This window comes from Salvelinus fontinalis, chromosome 19 (genome assembly GCF_029448725.1).
Source record: "Salvelinus fontinalis isolate EN_2023a chromosome 19, ASM2944872v1, whole genome shotgun sequence".
Taxonomy (NCBI): Eukaryota; Metazoa; Chordata; class Actinopteri; order Salmoniformes; family Salmonidae; genus Salvelinus; species Salvelinus fontinalis.
The window spans coordinates 8,085,620-8,100,765 of NC_074683.1; the positions used below are offsets into that span (position 1 = coordinate 8,085,620).

The 15,146-nt window shown below is 41.4% G+C and overlaps 2 protein-coding genes across 3 annotated transcripts; one reads left to right on the plus strand and one right to left on the minus strand.

The window, feature by feature from the left end:
• Window positions 1-4,028: 4,028 nt before the first annotated feature.
• Window positions 4,029-10,338, plus strand: spc25 (SPC25 component of NDC80 kinetochore complex). 2 transcript variants are annotated; one of them, XM_055870613.1, is made up of 7 exons: window positions 4,029-4,133; window positions 8,868-9,027; window positions 9,122-9,187; window positions 9,312-9,458; window positions 9,579-9,683; window positions 9,798-9,896; window positions 10,000-10,338. In XM_055870613.1, the coding sequence occupies exons 2-7, from the start codon at window positions 8,874-8,876 to the stop codon at window positions 10,122-10,124; spliced, it is 696 nt and encodes a 231-aa protein (XP_055726588.1). In that variant the 5' UTR covers window positions 4,029-4,133; window positions 8,868-8,873; the 3' UTR covers window positions 10,125-10,338. The 2 variants fall into 2 exon arrangements, with proteins under 2 accessions (XP_055726588.1, XP_055726589.1); XM_055870614.1 differs by lacking the exon at window positions 4,029-4,133 and adding an exon at window positions 4,217-4,453.
• On the minus strand, window positions 9,768-14,913 carry nostrin (nitric oxide synthase trafficking). The gene is made up of 17 exons (XM_055870612.1): window positions 14,193-14,913; window positions 13,920-14,005; window positions 13,545-13,628; window positions 13,357-13,419; window positions 13,141-13,222; window positions 12,988-13,050; window positions 12,782-12,880; window positions 12,497-12,622; window positions 12,137-12,235; window positions 11,930-12,055; window positions 11,702-11,810; window positions 11,515-11,603; window positions 11,284-11,409; window positions 10,817-11,057; window positions 10,634-10,711; window positions 10,394-10,557; window positions 9,768-10,116 (listed from the first exon to the last, which is right to left on the minus strand). The coding sequence occupies exons 1-16, from the start codon at window positions 14,217-14,219 to the stop codon at window positions 10,421-10,423; spliced, it is 1,635 nt and encodes a 544-aa protein (XP_055726587.1). The 5' UTR covers window positions 14,220-14,913; the 3' UTR covers window positions 9,768-10,116; window positions 10,394-10,420.
• Window positions 14,914-15,146: the final 233 nt, after the last annotated feature.

Consider the following 15,146-nt stretch of genomic DNA (forward strand, 5'->3'; position numbering starts at 1 on the left):
AATATCCTCCAAACACCGGATTTGAGGGCATTATCACTTTTATACAACGGGTTACCAACATTTTGGAAATGGAAACGACCCAGTCGTTTGTTCTAAATGTTCCATACTGGCTGGCAACGTTCTTAACCCTTGCTTGCTAGCTAGCCAACTACGGCTAACTTACAGTCACGTCAAACAGTGCAGCCAGAATAACAACAGTATCTGCATTTGCATTTGTTTAAGCTGTAAAGACTGCAAACTAGCTGCACTGTGTTTCGTTGTACCTTTTAAAAATGATTGAAACAATTCATGATTTTGACTGGCTGAGAAACGCTGCCTGCCTGTCTGTCTCATTCCGACCCCTTCACCTTCATTACTATGGGAGAGCTGGAGATCGAATTTGAATATTGAAAACAGTTTTGCAAATGTCGGAGACAGACAGCAAGGTTTATACAAATCTCCGTTGTTGAAAACTAAATGTTAGTCTAAAAGTAATGTGAGAATGTCTAGATGCTTTTTATAGTGGAGATCAAGTTTATAAATTGCTTGGCTGGGCTGATGAGACAGTGGATTGCGGATTCAGATGGAACAGAGTAAATAGGCATTCATAGATTTTGCCGGTGGTAACTTGTGGAATAGACACCGGCTATAATACGCTTTTAACCAATCAGCATTCAGGTTTAGACCCACCCATTGTATAAATACAAATAAACACTGTTTATCTATCATACAAGCAGGACATTCACAAAGATACAATTCAAGTTCACACAACAATATATCAGACAGTTGTGCCATTTTGTAAGCCATTACATAGAATTATCTAAGACCTGAAAATGTAATGATTGACTTTCCTTCAATCTCTAGAATTTATGATCATAATGATTGACAGACTGGAAATTACACTGACCTGGTCTTGTTTCACAGGTAATGTGGAACTGCTACAGCTGAGGGAGTGAATTATTCCGGTAAAAGACAGTTTCCTGCACCCACCAGTATGGCCACTGGCCAAACAGAATACAAAAAACAGTCAGATTAACATTTATATAACAAGACGTGTCCCCTAAACAAAAAACATGATGATTTTATAAGCATCTATAAGGATACTGTTACATAACTTACATAACCCTCTCTCCCTTCCTTTACAAATTATGTCAGTACAAGTGTAAAAGATTAGGTGGAAACAGTCTCCAATAACTGCCCCAAATATCATCTTGGTGCAGACAATTTGGCCAAGTTGGAACCACAGAGGGAAATCGAGAGAAAATATGTGACGAGGGTCATCCACAGAGGTCATGAAGTCAAGGAACTCATGGTAGTCTCTGTAGTTGCTTTGGAGGTGCTGGATCACCAGCACCCCACTGCTGTGGATGAGGTCCATCTGGAACAACAGGAACAGCTGCTCACTCGGCCATAACTACAGCACTGTGTGTGTGTGTGTGTGTGTGTGTGAGAGAGAGAGAGAGAGAGAGAGAGAGAGAGAGAGAGAGAGAGAGAGAGAGAGAGAGAGAGAGAGAGAGAGAGAGGGAGACAGACAGACAGACAGACAGACAGACAGACAGACAGAGAGAGAGAGAGAGATGTCTTTGAAATACCATCATAAATCCTTCAACTGCTACGGCAACGAGTGAATTAAATGCTGCAATTAACTTTAGTGAAGTATTAACAGAAAATATTTACAAAAGAATACATAGGAACAGAGCAGCATTGTACATAAGGACGCACAACCGCAACACATTTCAACTTATACTGTAGAGTCTTCCTCAGGCAGCATTGAAGGCATGTTACACAAAGTTGTTTACAGGACGATTGTGTGTACATTTTCCACAGGCTATTACTTGTATTAGTTAAATATCAGCCATTCTGTCCACCTCTGAGGATAGTGTTCTCCCGCAAATGCACAAGTCGAACCACTGGGATCCATTTACTGATTTATTACATCATTTCCCCATTCAGTGATTCTCTGGTGGGTTAATTGAACATTGCAACAACAATGGGTTTCTAATAGTAAAGTAAAACATTACAAGATGTATTATTATTATTGTTTATTATTAAAAGTAATTTTTTGATTTGAACTATAACCCTAACATAAGTGGTTCTCAATCCTCTCCTCTGGAACACCCAGACATTTCACAATTCTGTTGTAGCTCTGAACTGCCACACCTGATTAACTAATCGAGGGTTTTATGATTAGTTGACCAGTTGAATCAGGTATGCTGTCTGAAATAGTTCAAACATTATTGGCTGGGGGTCCCAAAAGTAAAAATGTTGCTCTTATTTTTACCGACTGACAAAATATCAACCAGATGGTCCAGTAAGAGCACTGGGATACCTAATGAAAATGGAAAATAGTTAACAGGCCCATTTTCCAGAAAACCTCCAGGGACTTAGCTGGTACTATGATAAACCAGTCACATTCTGTTAAGGTCCCCAAAGCACATACATCCCTGGGTCGCTCCTCCTTTCATTTCGCTGCAGCTAACGACTGGAACAAGATGCAAAAACCACTCAAACTGGACTGTTTTTATCTCCATCTCTTCATTCATAGACTCAATCATGGACACTCTCACTGACAGTTGTGGCTGCATTGTGTGATGTATTGCTGTCTCCACCTTCTTGCCTTTGTGCTGTTGTCTGTGCCCAATAATGTTTGTACCATGTATTGTGCTGCTACCATATTGAGCTGCTGCTATGTTGTTTTCTTAGGTCTCTCTTTATGTAGTGATGTAGTGATCTTGTCGTGATGTGTGTTTTGTCCTATATTTTTTATTTTTAATCCCAGCCCCCGTCCCCAAAGGAGGCCTTTTGCCTTTTGGTAGGCCGTCATTATGAATAAGAATTTGTTCTTAACGGACTTACCTAGTTAAATAAAGGTTAAATAAAAAAATAAACCATGATTTCTTAACATGTATGTTGATGCAGACATGACCTTAAACAACCAAGCCACAGCCTTTTTGTCTTGCTACCATCTAGAAAGCATAGGTGCATCAAAGCTGGGACCGAGAGAGTGAAAAAGAGCTTCTATCTCCAGGTCATCAGACTGTTAAATAGTCACCACTAGCCAGCTTCCGCCCAGCACCCTGCCCTGAACTTTAGTCACTGTTACTATCCTGCTACCAAACCCTACACCTTAAAGACTGCTGCCCTATGTACATAGTCATTGAACACTTGTCACTTGAATAATGTTTACATACTGTTTTACACACTACATACTGTATTCTAGTAAATGCTCATCCTATATAACTACTGCTTTTCTATTCATACACTGTCCATAATGTCTATACACACCATCATATATATATACATATATATCGGACTCTGGCATTGCTCGTTCTAACATTTCATAATTCCTTTCTTTTTAATTTTGGGATTTGCGTGTATTTTTTTTGTATCGTTAGGTAGCTATTACTGCATAGCTAGGAACATAAGCATTTCGCTACACTCGAGGTAACATCTGCTAAATATGTGTACGCGACCAATAATAATAACATTTGATTTGATATAAACTCGACAAAAATGTTAACCTTTTTTTCTTTCTAATGTTGATACAGGCTTTGCCTGCCCTACAGAGGTTGATATTGTTTTAATGGGCTCCCGAGTGGCCCAGTGGTTTAAGGCACTGCAACTCAGTGCAAGAGGCGCCAATACAGTCCCTGATACGAATCCAGGCTGTATCACATCCAGCCGTGATTGGGAGTTGCATAGGGCTGCGCACAATTGGCCCAGCGTCGTCCGGGTTTGGCCGGGGTCATTGTAAATAATATTTTTTTCTTAACTGACTTGCCTAGTTAAATAAATGTTAACATTTATTTTTATTTTTTAAACAGAGTGACGTTAGACATCGATTAGTCACAGCCTGGCCCAAATTCAAGAGACTAAACAAAACTTTGCATTGTGGGAAACCAGGAAAAACGTGTCTGATATCCTTTTTATTTTAATATGGTTTTAGGCGGAACATAAGTGATAAACATCGTACATTATAAACACTGTACATTGTAATTTTTATTTATTTCTTAAATGACTACTTTGAATTTTGATAACTCAATTTCCGGTGTGGCGTCACAGGCCCATCCTTGTTTCCGTGAGCGCGGAATTTTGAAAACAACAGTGAACAGCTGCCGAAAGCTTTGGTCGAGGATCATCCGAAAATTGCTACGGTAGTTAACAAAATTCACCATATTTGATAATCGGTTGTCATAGTATTTCATATAGCCAAAATGATTTTACATAAATCGCAATGGCCCCGTTTGGTCATGAGCTGTGTTGTGTTATGGCAATAAATAACGTCACATGGGATTTGCTAAAAACTCGCCATTTCGATACAGCAACGAAGATACGTAAGAATTTAGAGAGCATTTTCGCAAACCCTTTTCCCAACCTGCTGCGTAAATTAACCTACGAAAAAGTAACTTCCGGTCGTAGCTGTATCCATGTGGCCTGTCTTTAGGGAAATCCGTGTCACAAACCGTGGTCAACCGTGAGTTTCTGTTTAAAACTACATTCTTGAATTCGTTTTTTCAGCAAAATGGCAGACAATCTTTTTTGAGATTGATAGCTGAGGGATGCGGCGGCTGGGGAAATTTGGGCTGACCTCTAATATTCTTAGACACCTAGGGAAAAGGGATACTGGTGATAGTTAAGGTAGCTATATACATGTAATCAGGGTTAAAAGTGACTGAGCTGCAGGTTAAATATAATAAATAGTCCAACAAAGTAAATGGTGATTTGTGAGCGTTGGTGTGTGTTTGATTGCACCAGCATACATATGTGTGTGTATATATATACACTGCTCAAAAAAATAAAGGGAACTCTTAAAAAACACAATGTAACTCCAAGTCAATCACACTTCTGTGAAATCAAACTGTCCACTTAGGAAGCAACACTGATTGACAATAAATTGCACATGCTGTTGTGCAAATGGAATAGACAAAAGGTGGAAATTATAGGCAATTAGCAAGACACCCTCAATAAAGGAGTGATTCTGCAGGTGGTGACCACAGATCACTTCTCAGTTCCTATGCTTCCTGGCTGATGTTTTGGTCACTTTTGAATGCTGGCGGATCTCTCACTCTAGTGGTAGCATGAGACGGAGTCTACAACCCACACAAGTGGCTCAGGTAGTGCAGCTCATCCAGGATGGCACATCAATGCGAGCTGTGGCAAGAAGGTTTGCTGTGTCTGTCAGCGTAGTGTCCAGAGCATGGAGGCGCTACCAGGAGACAGGCCAGTACATCAGGAGACGTGGAGGAGGCTGTAGGAGGGCAACAACCCAGCAGCAGGACCGCTACCTCCGCCTTTGTGCAAGGAGGAGCACTACCAGAGCCCTGCAAAATTACCTCCAGCAGGCCACAAATGTGCATGTGTCTGCTCAAACGGTCAGAAACAGACTCCATGAGGGTGGTATGAGGGCCCGACGTCCACAGGTGGGGGTTGTGCTTACAGCCCAACACCATGCAGGACGTTTGGCATTTGCCAGAGAACACCAAGATTGGCAAATTCGCCACTGGCGCCCTGTGCTCTTCACAGATGAAAGCAGGTTCACACTGAGCACATGTGACAGATGTGACAGAGTCTGGAGACGCCATGGAGAACGTTCTGCTGCCTGCAACATCCTCCAGCATGACCAGTTTGGCGGTGGGTCAGTCATGGTGTGGGGTGGCATTTCTTTGTGGGGCCGCACAGACCTCCATGTGCTCGCCAGAGGTAGCCTGACTGCCATTAGGTACCGAGATGAGATCCTCAGAGCCCTTGTGAGACCATATGCTGACACATGCACATTTGTGGCCTGCTGGAGGTCATTTTGCAGGGCTCTGGCAGTGCTACTCCTTGCACAAAGGCGGAGGTAGCGGTCCTGCTGCTGGGTTGTTGCCCTCTTACGGCCTCCTCCACGTCTCCTGATGTACTGGCCTGTCTCCTGGTAGCGCCTCCATGCTCTGGACACTACGCTGACAGACACAGCAAACCTTCTTGCCACAGCTCGCATTGATGTGCCATCCTGGATGAGCTGCACTACCTGAGCCACTTGTGTGGGTTGTAGACTCCGTCTCATGCTACCACTAGAGTGAGAGCTCCGCCAGCATTCAAAAGTGACCAAAACATCAGCCAGGAAGCATAGGAAAAGAAAGGCATTGATGTTTATGGTTAGGTACATTATTGCAACGATACTGCTTTTTTTGCGAATGCGCTTTTGTTAAATCATCACCCATTTGGCAAAGTTGAAGTAGGCTGTGATTCGATGATAAATTAACAGGCACCACATTGATTATATGCACCGCAGAACAAGCTAGTTAACCTAGTAATATCATCAACCATGTGTAGTTAACTAGTGATTATGTTAAGATTGATTGTTTTTTTATAAGTTAAGTTTCATGCTAGCTAGCAACTTACCTTGGCTCCTTGCAGCCACAAGGTCATTTTGATGCTGTACTCGCGTAACAGGCGGTCAGCCTGCCACGCAGTCTCCTCGTGGATTGCAATGTAATCGGCCATAATCGGCGTCCAAAAAGGCAGATTAACGATTGTTATATCTTGAAATCGGCCCCAATTAATCGGCCATTAATCGCCCCCACAGTGATTGTACGTACATACCCCAACCAGAAGCCAGGGATTACAGGCAACATCCACACTGAGCTAAAGGGTAGAGCTGCCGCTTTCAAGGAGCGGGACTCTAGCCCGGAAGCTTATAAGAAATCCTTCTATGCCCTTTGATGAACCATCAAACAGGCAAAACATCAATACAGGACTAAGATTGAACCGTACTACACTGTCTCTGACACTCGTCGGATGTGGCAGGGCTTGCAAACTATTACAGACTACAAAGGGAAGCATAGCCGCGAGCTGCCCAGTGACACGAGATTACCAGACAAGCTAAATTACTTCTATGCTCGCTTTGAGGCAAGTAACACTGAAACATGCAGGAGAGCATGAGCTATTCCGGACAACTGTGTGATCACGCTCTCCGTAGCCGATGTCAGTAAGACCTTTAAACAGGTCAATATTCATAAGGCCACAGGGCCAAGCGGATTACCAGGACGTGTACTCCGAGCATGCGCTAACCAACTGGCAAGTGTCTTCACTGGTGTTTTAAACCTGTCCCAGTCTGAGTCTGTAATACCAACATGTTTCAAGCAGACCACCATAGTCCCTGTGCCCAAGAACACTAAAGTAACCTGCCTAAATGACAAGCAACCCGTAGCACTCACGTCTGTAGCCATGAAGTGCTTTCAAAGGCCGGTCATAGCTCACATCAACGCCATTATCCCAGAAACCCTAGACCCACTCTAATTTGCATACTGCCCCAACAGATCCACAGATGATGCAATCTCTATTCCACTCCACACTGCCCTTTTCCACCTGGACAAAAGGAACACCTATGTGAGAATGCTGTTCATTGACTACAGCTCAGCATTCAACACCATAGTGGCCTCAAAGCTCATCACTAAGCTAAGGACCCTGGGACTGAACACCTCCCTCTGCAACTGAATCCTGGACTTCCTGACGGGCTGCCCCCAGGTGGAATGGGTAGGGAACAACACATCCGCCACGCTGATCCTCAACACCGGGGTCCCTTGGGTGCGTGCTCAGCCCCCTCCTGTACTCCCTGTTCACTCATGACTGCATGGCCAGCACGACTCCAACACCATCAAGTTTGCCAATGACACAACAGTGGTAGTAGGGATCACCGACATCGATGAGACAACCTTTAGGGAAAAGGTCAGAGACCTGGCCGTGTGGTGCCGGGACAACAACCTCTCCCTCAACGTGATCAAGACAAAGGAGATGGAGGACCGAGCACGGTCCCATTTTCATCGACGGGCTGTACTGGAGCAGGTTGATGGCTTCAAGTTCCTTGGTGTCCACATCACCAACAAACTAACATGGTCCAAGCACACCAAGATAGTTGTGGAGAGGGCACGACAAAGGCTATTTCCCCTCAGGAGACTGAAAAGATTGGGCATGTGTCCTCAGATCCTCAAAAAAATCTGCAGCTGCACCATCGAGAGCATCCTGACTGGTTGCATCACTGCCTGGAATGGCAACTGCTCAGCCTCCGAACGAAAGGCACTGCAGAGGGTAGTGCTTACAACCCAGTACATCACTGGGGTCAAGCTTCCTGCCATCCAGGACCTCTATACCAGGCGTTGTCAGAGGAAGGCTCTAAAAATTGTCAAAGACCCCAGCCGCCCTAGTCATGGACCGGCAAGCGGTATCGGAGCTCCAAGTCTAGGTCCAAAATACTTAACAGCTTCTAGCCCCAAGCCATAAGACTCCTGAACAGCTAATCAAATGGCTACCCAGACTATTTGCATTGCCCCCCCCCCCCCCCCACCTCTTTTACGCTGCTGTTACTCTCTGTTTATTATCTATGCATAGTCACTTTAATTCTACCTACATGTACATATTACATCGACTAACCGGTGCATTGACTCTGTATATAGCCTCGCTATTATTATTTTACTGCTTCTTTAATTATTTATCAATTTTTTTACTTAAAGCTGCATTGTTGGTTAAGGGCTTGTAAGTTATACATTTCACCTTACAGTGAAATGCTTCGGTGCATGTGAAAAATAGAATTTGATTTGATTCTTGAAGAATATAACTTATACATGCCTTGAGCTTAATTCAACTGTAATACTCCAAAATATAAACTACTTTGGAAACACACTGTGTATAGCCTCAAAAAATTGTTATCCCTTGTATGTATCCATAGCTCTGCCTATGAATTTGGAAGTGGTAAAACAAATCCAGCCCCATCCCTCAGCGGTTTACCAAAACAGTGGAATTGTGTCACGTTGTTTTTTGAAGTGCAGATTGCCCCTTTAACAAACCATCCTGTATCTTGCCAAAATGTCGACTGACCTAATCAGTGTTTTTGTATTTCCGTCACCTAGATCATCATGAACTGCATTACAGATGCAAACATTGGGAATTGGTTTAGTAGCACAATGGAAGACATTCGCAACAAAATGCTTTTTCAGGGAACGGCCGAGATGACGGAGACAGGCATGGATTGGGTTCAAACCCACCGAAAGACCGTCAGATCTGTTCTCGGTATGAGTTGGACGCTGTCGCCATGATTACCGAGTCAATTATGCTTCAAATGTGTCTATTCACAGCTATAATAATCTCCCTTCTCTTTCTGCAGATACGTGTTCAAAGAAATGGAAGGATGATGAAATAATATTTGAAACGATAGACTCATACAAAACAGGTAAGATTGTGCCGGGCATGACATGACATCCTGTGAAGTGTCACTAACAATCAGTTTGACCGTAACCTTGACACTAAGCCTACTCATACTTTATTATTGAAGAAAATGTCCCCCCTACCCCCAGACTTGGAAAATAAAAATGCCTCATTGGTGGAGAAGAGAAATGGCATTGCGAAGAGACTGTCTGAAGTGGAAGGGAAGAACGTACAGAAAAGCAAGATCATTGAAAAGATGGAGCTGATCCGAGTGGAACAAGCCAAGAAAAAAGAATGTAGGCTCTTTTCAGTAAATGGAATAGTAGATTTTGTCCTTCACACACATCTATTCATTGTTCTAAAATATATTAGTATCCAAAACAAACATGTCCCCTTGTTTTTCCCTTTCTTTTAAGTGATTGTGTCCCAAAACAAAGCCAACAAGGACAGGCTGAAGAATCTCAACAAAGCCAAGCAGGTGTTTCAGGGTCGGCTGGGATTGGAAATTAGAAAAATTCATGGTAAATCGGGAATAAGTTTGCTGGCAATGGCAGTAATATTTTACCGTTTGAACATTTGTGTTGACCAAGTGTTAAACCACAGAATTAAAAGGAATTGTTATTCTTTTATTCAAGGAGAGAAATTGCAGTTTATCTTCCGAGACATCAACCAAAAAGACTCGGAATGTGTATACACCTTCATGCTGAGGATCAACGAAGGAGGATTATACCAGAGTGAGTACAGTAAATAGTATAGAACAGTAACAAATGGTTTTGGAAACTAGGAGTGTTATCATGAATGGCTGGAAATGTGATATAACCATATTTTTGTCCACAGTTGTGTCTAGCGACCCACCACTGGATTGCATGAATCACTTGGAGCAGAGACTCCAGGAGACCAACAACTTCTCTGCCTTCCTTGCAAATGTCCGGAGAGAATTTCTCGCTCTAAAACCTGAATAGAAAAAAAGTGGATCTGTTTATATTTTAACATATTTTAGTAATATCCTGTGTGTTTTGTCTCCAACATTGTTTGTAATATTAACGTTTCCATTGTATGACGTCCATTTTAAAAGGCTAGTTGCAGTTTTCAAGTTGGTGGGGTTGTTCAGCGGCCCAAAGATTTGATCAGGCATTTTGGAATTGCTTTAAATAAACACTTTTTGTACACCCCCCCCCCCCATAGTTGATTGATATATTACTTTAATCATGTAACAGGATAAATGCTTTACCCTGTCCATTTGCGCCAACACTGACTGTCATACATCTGATGTTTCTACAACACTTAACATGGGCAGCTCCTCAATGTAGGTTGATGGAAAATGGCCTATCTGTCCATTCAATATCCCATACCACCAACCGCTGTCTTCCTTTTGATAGATGTCAAGAAGGTCTCCTGTAAACAAATGATTTTGTAAGTATAGTCATGGATTTCATATTTTTCCCACCCATCTATTTTTATTGTCCGTTACCTTCTTTCATATTCAACTCATCATCTCTGTCTGATGTGAAGTCGTAAACAGCTTTGCATTTCCCAATGCTACACCACTCTGCACCATAAGGAAAAGTTTCTATGTATTAGTGTTTCTTGTTATGACGCATAGGCAAGATCAGAATGGTATATCTTTGTAATTATATATGTGGATGGGTGTCACCTTCTCCTTCCTTGTCGTCAGTCAAAGACATGGCTCCATTGACAGAGCCACATTCCCCTGGAGCTGTAGTATCTTGGATGACAGCAGTGTAGACTTGGTTTACTTCTACTGATGAGGCCTCTGCTGATGTCACACTCTGAGGGGGTCCTTTGTAAATGATGGAGCTCCTCAAACGCGATCTGAACGGTGTCTTTTTGATTTTGACTGGACGGGCCAGCTGAACAATACTGTGCTCGCAATCCTTGGAAAACAGATTGTAATCTGGTTAGGATGTATAGTAACATACATACTTACGTTTATCTATTTTGTGTCATCAAAAAGGATATGCCATGATGTGTTTGTGCTGTCTAAATATAATTGAACATGCACAATATGGATTAAACAGTATACTGTATGTTGGTAAATTAATCTAAGCTACAAAGAACTTGTGCAAAGCCCGGACAAATGCACTTTGATTATGGGCCTACCTTTTCTTTCCATTTTGTTATACTGGCACTGAATCGATGCAAAGTCTTAGGTTTTCCCTCCAATTCAGCCAATGTGCTGGAGAGTTTGCAATGAGTTGCTTCAAGAAGGTTCAGTTTCAGAGTGGTCTGTAGACATCCAATAGGAAAATGCATTTAACACAATGCTAGGAAATGTATACAGAAAAATATCAAATAATATTTTCGAAATTGGAAATTGCTGTATGAAAAAACCTCATCAATCAACTGTTCCGTTTCTTCCAGGTTCTTTTTGTTTGAGAATGATGGGTTTTCAGAGTAGGTCTTCACCAGTCTCTCAAGACCTATTATTAATTGAATGTTGGAAGACATGAAATAAATAAGTGTCACTCAGAAATGTATTATTTCCAGTAAAATTCTATGTTCATTTTTCAACACTTACCGTCACAGTCTTTCTTTGTTTTTGTGATACTGTCCCCCAGCCGCTGGAGTTTGGACTTGATGGCATCTCTTCTCCTGTCTTTTTCCATCAATGACTTACTGTCCTCCTCCTTAACATAAGTCATTGAGGGTCAGGCACTGTATGTCTTAGGTCAAAATCAAACTAATACCAGAACTATTTACAGATACAAATGTACTGTACAATTATGTGAACAAAATGGACCCTTACAAAATAATCAGTCATCAGAAACTTAGCGTTGTTCTCCTCTGCTGCTACACTGGTCTCCTCCACCAGATTTTGGATATCCTTTTCCACATCAACTTTCTGGATGGCTTGTTCTATTTGTTTCTGTCTCTGTAAGTAATACAAGAGAAATGAATGATACAGTTTTTGTCACAGGGTTGTAATTAGTGTAATTTTGGGAAGAACGCTCACATGTACAAGGGTGTGTCTGAAGCTTGCCATGTGGAGGTTGTATTTACTCAATATGTTGCACAGAACTTCTATCCGCTGTTTCTCAACCTCCTGGATTACCTGAAATTATAAAGATACTGTATCACTGTCTGGCACACAATGTGGATGCTGCAACACTCAAACCTGACTATCTCTAAATGGGTCTAACCAAACATCAGCATGAGAGGAGACGTACAATACAACTGAACTCTGCACATCGAAACTTCTTGGGTGACCTGTCTTGACCCCTTCTCTTCAGATCAACAGTACAGTCAGAGAAGGTATATATCTTTAAAATAAAAAGGATTTTGGAGGAAATGTACTGTGGGGATTGGTTAGAACCTGGTAGCAATTTTTCAGTGTGTTTTCCCACTTCAGTCTGATTTCATGGCCATCCATGTTGATGGTGAAGTACTCCTCATCTGTTCTGGTCTGGGCCTCAGCAGACTTTGTCAGTCTGGTCAGCATCTAGTTAACAACAGAACAAGTCATCATCCTAATCTTATTCGGGGGTTGGAAATGGCATCTTTTTGAACTTTTATTACATTGGGAATTTCAACGGTTTCCTAATCATACATATCAATAGGTGAAAAGGACAGTTTTACAGTAAATATTGCAGTGGAGTACCTTCTGTTTTTCTTTTTCTGTGCAAATGTGTGTATTCTTTTCAACAAAGTTGAACAGGGCTTCATGCTCTCTTGTCAATCCAACCAATTTCTTCTTCATCTGTGATGGGAAGATGTTTGAACAATATTCTTAATCAATCATTTTCTTTGAATGATGTAATCAACCAAACAATGTATTTACCAAACATGAATTTAAGGAAGACTTACCTTTATTTGTTCACTCCAGTTCGTCACAACAAGTTTTGCGTTTTTCTCAACAACATTATCAAGCTATTCAAGAAAGGGATGAGAAAAACACGTCTCAATGTATAATTGTGTAGAATGATGTGTCGGTAGCAATAAATGATCCAAATTACTCACAGGTCTCTTCCTCTTGTTGTGCTCCTCAATTACTTGTCGAATTTCTAAAACTGCCTCTGACTGAAAAGCACTTCCTAGTGTTCTGAAAAAAAAAACATAATAGTATCATTCCTCAGACTCAGTCAGAGAATATCCAAGAAACATCGCTACTACAGGAATGCCTCATAATAAGGTCATAATATGATTAAAAACGTCATAAGGTCATGCGTGTAATACCTGTGTGTGTCTGCTGTAGAGTACATGTCATCAGATACATGGCACCATGCTCGGTATGTGGAACTTCACGGAAAGAAAAACAACAACATGCAGAGAGTTTAGAGCACTACACTATGGGCTCTATTCAATCTGGATCGCTGAAGCATTACAGACTGCGTGATATAAATGTGAATGTAGAGCCAACTCACTTGTCATTCATTCCTTTGGATGCCTTCATGAGTTTTCCAGCAAGCTTCTGAAGTCCCTTGGCATAACTGATCTCCAGCTCAGCCCTAGTCACAAATAAGTGCCATTAAAGGGATGTTACTTTTGTCACACTGAGGTGAAACAGTAACTACAGCTAATTGAAATTCAATCCGGGAAGTTAGGACCTTAGCATGCAATTGTGAATGACCGAGTTGGTATTGTCCATACATTTAAATGATTGGACATTTTATGAAATAGAAATATGTGCAGTCCAGGTTGAAAAGGGGTTTACTTTTCCAATCCTAGGTAGCATAATAACAATTTCTAATAAATTACCTCACTAAACGATATTCTCAAGGAGTTGACATTGACCATACCTTTGCTGAAATACTGTCATGAGCTCCTTACAGAAATGCTCCCCATTTTTTGAGAACTTCTTCAGATCTTGGTACAACAGGTTGTACTATAACACATTCAACAAGTCATGGTGTTGTCAAACTGGCTATTTCTAGTAACAGTAATACACACAGCTATGACGACAATCCATTAACGTTTCGACCTCTGGTACAAACACATAAAGGAGAAATAATGATTTTCTTTGTACATTTGACTAAAAGTAGTCTTTCAAAAGAGGTAGAGTTAGTACTCACAGCACAGGTGCTCACGAGGTCCGCCATTTTCAGTCTAAGATGGTTTATTACATTTGCACTTTGAACACGCTCCTCCTAAAGTCATTCATGCGGAAATCACCTGCGCTCATATAACCAGTGCACAAGGAAAATTCCATTGGAATATTCAACCATTTATGTCCTCAACCATCCACTGTCACTTTGTGCAAATGATAATTCATGTCAACAAATAGCTTAATTTGTCCAAAGTTATTCAAAATTCATGAAATCCCTTTTCATTTTAGTGAGCGGTCAAATTTTACACCCATTGTTACCTGGGAGAAAATGGGGGAGGGTCATACTTTTTCAATTTCAGTCATGGGGAGAGTTTGGTATTTTTGATTTAGTCCAGGGGAGGGTCATGCAATTTTTCATTGATTAAATGTCATATTGCTCAGGGTTTGAGAATTAGTTTCTTATTATAGTATCTCAATGTGTGCATGAAGAAATGTAATATCTGTGCGTGCGGACTAGGACAAATGATGTCCTGTTCAGTTTGAGAGGGAGAGCGCGAAGATGAAAAGGAGGAACGGAGGTAAGCTTGCTACTGCTATAATTGATTTGATTAAAAACAATATGTTTCGTTGTCCATAATGACGCTATGTATCAGAGTTATTGACCTCACAACAGTTAAGACAACAGTAAGACCTCGAGTAATATACTAAACTTACTATGAAGTAGCAGCCACGGATATGGACAGCGCATGGGTGCTGAAAGTAGGCTAATTTGAGAAGACTTCATTTAATTTGACTTTAGGTTACTCATAACAAGAGGGCTTTGTTTTGGGGCCTATTCCTTCCTATTCAAGAATAGGACAGACTAAACTGTTTGACAGACTAAACTATAGTCTACTATCCATAGATTTTCTCAGCCAATTACATCAGTCATCATGCACTCCTTAAATACTGTATATCAGTGTCAGTGAAGAGCCTGGCG

Bases quoted from the DNA above. Each gene is read 5' to 3' on its own strand.
- spc25 (XM_055870613.1), top strand. From the start codon at position 8,874: ATGAACTGCATTACAGATGCAAACATTGGGAATTGGTTTAGTAGCACA. The intron at 9,188-9,311 runs GTAAGATTGTGC...CCCTACCCCCAG, and splicing joins GATAGACTCATACAAAACAG to ACTTGGAAAATAAAAATGCC. The intron at 9,897-9,999 runs GTGAGTACAGTA...TTTTGTCCACAG, and splicing joins CGAAGGAGGATTATACCAGA to TTGTGTCTAGCGACCCACCA.
- nostrin (XM_055870612.1), bottom strand. From the start codon at position 14,219: ATGGCGGACCTCGTGAGCACCTGTGCT. The intron at 12,881-12,987 runs GTAAGTCTTCCT...TTCCCATCACAG, and splicing joins ACTGGAGTGAACAAATAAAG to ATGAAGAAGAAATTGGTTGG. The intron at 11,811-11,929 runs GTAAGGGTCCAT...ACTTATGTTAAG, and splicing joins TTCTGATGACTGATTATTTT to GAGGAGGACAGTAAGTCATT.